Below are 4529 nucleotides of genomic sequence, written 5' to 3'. Positions count from 1 at the left end.
TTTTTTTTTCCCCCCCCCCCCCCCCCACCACAGTTGTCCATATTGCATTTTTCTTTAGGAATATTTATGTTATTTTCCCTTCAATTCTCTTTATTGCATATTTTGCTTCAGTTGTCTGTATTGTCCCCATTGTTTTTTTTCATCGCTTGAATCTATTGTATTTTTTCTCCCCTGTCTTTACTGTATTCTTGTTCTTCAGCTGTCAAAGTGTGCCTACGAGTTGGGGGAAGGAGAATCGGCAGTAAAATTATTTCAGCATCTCCATCTGCTGTAAGATGGTGCTAATGTATGCGCATGCGTTCATGTGTTCTGCATGCACGGATGCATACATGCAAATATTCAAATTGTACTTAGCTATCTAAATGCAAAACACACGATTTAAGTACAAAACACATTATATGCCTACAAGCAGAATGTATTCATGCAGAACCTGCATTGGGCGGAGTGTGTGTGCACGAAATTGTGGGCACGTACGCAATTTCGCCAGTATATGTCTTGCATGCAAACATGCAAATTGCACGCAGCTGCATGCATTCTGCATGCATCAAGTATGGCAGCGATTACATTATCCGTGCATGCAAACCCGCATGCATTTCCTCAACAGGCATCCGTCACGCTTGGATTTTGTTGGAGATTACGCGCGGCTTTTGGCGCAGCAGAACGACAGAGAAGGAATGAAGCGTCTTGTGGAGACGGTGAGGAACAATGTGCAAGCTATTCATTGTATTGCGTTGTATATTTATATGTTGTAAGTATATTTTTTATATATTTTTAATGGATTTGCCTCCTCCTGTTTATGAATTTTTTCTGCAGTGCCAATCAATGGCCCCAACAGCGTTCTGCACATTTCAGGTGTATGGTCAGCAAGCGCGCCTTAATGGGGCCCTCGATGAGGCAGTTGAAGTTCTGCATGCAGCTACAGCACTAAATCCGACGTACGACACAAATTCAAGGTCTAGGGTTTAGGGTTTACGGTTAGGGTTTCTGTACGGTTAAGGGTTAGGTTGAGTGTTTACGGTCCAAAGGATTGGGGGTTTACGGTTGGCCCCACGCAGTTTTCCTCCTAGGGTTTAGGGTTTTACGTTTCCGATTTAAGGGTTTGGCATCTTACGGTTTAGGGTTTATGGTTCTAGTTGAGTAAATAGGACGAGTATGGAGTGCTTGTAAACCCTAGAGGGCGTATGCTCTATTCGGGCTAAGGGTTTAAAATCTAAGATCGTGCTCATTTAGGGTTTAGAGTTTGGGGTTTTGGCTTTTTCAGGGCTGGCGATGGGTGGACGCAGCTGGGTTCGGCGTATTTGGAGACGGGCGATCTGCTATCAGCAGCGAAGGCCTTTGCTGCAGCAGCTGCAGCAGCTCCTGCAGCAGCAGCAGCACATTTGGGGGGAGGGCAGACACAGGCGCTGCTGCACAACTGGGCTGCAGCAGAGCAGCTGTACGCTGCCGCTGTCAAGTGCAGGTAACAGCTTACTTTTTTTTGGTAGGACTGTGTATGGTGTAGTGCAAAGGGTTTAGCCTGGTGTATGAGGGTTTAAGTGGATTAATCTGGTGTATGGTAATTTGCGTATGGTTTACGGTTTGTGGATTAGGGTTTAGGGTTTAGGGTTTAGGGTTTCTGCACAGGCCTGATTTGGCATCAACTTGGTGGCATCTTGGAACTGCAGAAAAACAGCGAAATAAACATTCTGCAGCTCTGAAGAGTTTTGAACGGGTAACGTTCAAGGGTTTAGGGTTTAGGCTTTAGGATTTAGGGTTTAGGGTTTTGTGTTTCTTCATTCATTGGTTTGTTGGATATAATTGGTGCATTGAGCATGCAACATAAAACATTATACAGACAAAACAAAAAAACAAATAAAAGGAATTGATTCATGCATAACAAAATTATATTTTGCTGCTGCTGCTGCTGCTGTTGCTGTTGCTGCTGCAGTCTTGGCTGCTTTGCCACTCGACGGAATCTGCTGCGGAATGCTTTGCATGCGCGATGGTATTCAATCATCATCTTGGCTTCTGCTGCTGCTGCTGCCACTACTGCTGCTGCAAGGGTTGCAACTCTTCCTGCTTTTGTTGCTGTGGGTACTGGGGATGCTGCTGTTGCTGCTGCTGCCGTTACTGGGGCCCTTGCAACAGCAACAACAACTGCTGCTGCTGCTGTGTGCAGAGGCTGCGTTTGGATGGAGAAAAGGGTTCTATGACGGCGGCTGTTTGGGCTGAGCGTCTGTTAGAGAGGTACGTGCCTTTTTCCTTCTTGGTTCAGCAAATGCATGCATGCATGCATGCATGTATACATGCATATATGCATGTATACATGCATGTATGCATGCATTAATCTGTTTGCTGCTGGCCTTTTGTTGCGTCTATGCAGTTTTTTCAAGGAAACTTTGGGGTCCAAGTGCCCGAAGGCCACTCCTCTCCTTCATGAATTAAGCAGGGGACAGGTATACCAAGTTGCTGCTGTTTCTGCTGCTGCTGCTGCTGCTGCTGTTGGAGGGTTTAGTCGCTTCCCGCGTCTGTTTCTCTGTAGCAGAATTGCTAGATAATTAGGGTTTAGGGTTTAGGGTTTAGGTCTAGGGTTTAGTATTTATAGAGGGTTAAATATAAAATGCAAGGAAACACCAAGCAACGGATTGCTCCACTAGCAGCAAAAAAAAAAAAGAAGAAAGAATTTATTTATTTGCTGCATGCATGCATGCATGCAGGTCTCTAATGCATGGATTCTATCGGCTGCTCTAAGCAAAGCCCCAGAGGCTGTCTTAAAGGCAGCAACATTTTTGGCTTTCTTCTATGCAGATACTGTGCGGGCCTCTAGGGTTTAGGGTTTAGGGTTTAGGGTTTAGTGTTGTAGGGTTTGCCTTCTTCTTTATTCCCTCTTTTTTCCTCTTTTCTTTCTTTTCCTCCTTTTTTCTCTTCTTTTGTTCATTGTTCTTTGCTATTGTTGCTCGTACCTGCACAGCTATGACGCAGCGTGCATTAATTGAATAATTATTATTAATTATTTTTTCTTTTATTCATATTTATTTACATTTATTTCTTTTCCTTCTATTTATATTTATTTTTATTTAATAATAATTATTCTATTTATATTTATTTTTATTTATTTATTTATTCTTCTTTTTTTTCCTTAGGGAGATGAGACAGCGGCAAAATTTTATTCAGAACTCCTGCAAAACTTTGGCGGTAAATAAAACATTTTTCTTCTTTTTTCTTTTTCTTTCTTTTTTTTTCTTGCTTTCTCCTTGTTTTTGTTTATCTTTGTTTATATTTCTTTGTCCTTGCCTTTGTTTGTCTTCTTTATTTAAATTTGTATTGTTTCTGTTTTATTTACCAAGCTAATCAAGCCTTAGCCTCTTTTTTTTTATGCAGCAATTCTTGTTTATTGTTTCTTCCTTGTTGCAGGACCAAAGAGGATGCAGCGATTACTGCAATAAATATATAATTTATTTAATTTATTTTAATATATACATACAATTAATAACAGCATCTTTTAGTTAGCAACTAGCAATTAGCAATAACAGCAACAATAGCAGGAACAATTGAAGCAGCAGCAGGAGCAGCAATGGCAGCAGCAGTAGCACCTGCAGCACAGGTCAATTCTTTGTGTGTTAAGTTCCTCCGATTAAGTTATTGACAAAAGTAGCAGAAAACAAATTAAGACAAAAAGAGAGAGAGAAAAAAAAAGAGGTTTTCCAGTGTCTAGGCTCAAACCCTAAACCCTAAACCCTCGCAGCCCTCATCAACCTTGATGTAGTAAAATCACATAAACATTTATGAATAGCGTCAGGGTTGATTTGTGCTGCAGCAGCATTTAATTGAATATTGAAGAAAATTCTTAATTCATTTATTTTATCAATATTATGAGCTGTACATACACCTGACCATATTGCATGCGCAGGTGTAAGAGATTCAAATTTATTATTTTTTTTTTTATATTTATTTGTATTTGCAGTATTTATTAATCTTAATATTGGTACAGATAAACTTTTTGAATAATATGATGAATTATTTATATTATTTAAAAAAGAATTCCCTTCTATTAAGTAATTTAGCTGCCTATACACCCCAATATTGCTGCTGCTGCTGCCCTCACGTAGCGCCAATGCTATCGTCACTGCAGCACGACACTTCAAGGAAACCTACAGAAACAAATAAACAAAAAAGAAAATAAATAAATATTATTTAATTTTATTTATATTTAAATAAACAGAGAAACAGGGGAAAAGGTTATTTAATGTTATTTATATGTGAATAGGCGGAGAAACAAAGAGAGAAATGAGGGGAGGGAGGGGAAAAAAGGCAAAAAAGCACAACAATTGACAAAAAAGAAGGAAGGAAAGCGTCATTCTTTAATTGACTACACACTAATAAGAATAAAATAGAAATAGGGAAGGAAAAAAAAAGAAAAATAAACAAAAAGATACAAAAGAACAAGAGAAAACACAGAACAAGATACGCACACCTATATATACCTTAAACCCTAAACCCTAAACCCTCCTAAACCCTAAACCCTAAACCCTAAACCCCTTTTTTTTTTT

At 39.6% G+C, this 4529-nt stretch overlaps 1 protein-coding gene across 1 annotated transcript; it reads left to right on the top strand.

Annotated features, from left to right (window-relative positions):
* Positions 1-587: 587 nt before the first annotated feature.
* On the top strand, positions 588-2584 carry EMWEY_00021930 (hypothetical protein, conserved; the record flags this gene model as incomplete). The annotated part of the gene is made up of 7 exons (XM_013477880.1): positions 588-695; positions 814-935; positions 1262-1459; positions 1624-1711; positions 2159-2226; positions 2363-2435; positions 2576-2584. 7 exons carry the CDS (start codon positions 588-590, stop codon positions 2582-2584), a joined length of 666 nt encoding a protein of 221 aa, XP_013333334.1.
* Between the last annotated feature and the right edge of the window lie 1945 nt (positions 2585-4529).

This window comes from Eimeria maxima, genomic scaffold (assembly GCF_000499605.1).
Source record: "Eimeria maxima Weybridge genomic scaffold, Emw_scaff210, whole genome shotgun sequence".
Lineage (NCBI taxonomy): Eukaryota > Apicomplexa > Conoidasida > Eucoccidiorida > Eimeriidae > Eimeria > Eimeria maxima.
Note: the sequence above shows the minus strand (reverse complement) of the source record. Positions and strands in the feature narration are given on the sequence as shown.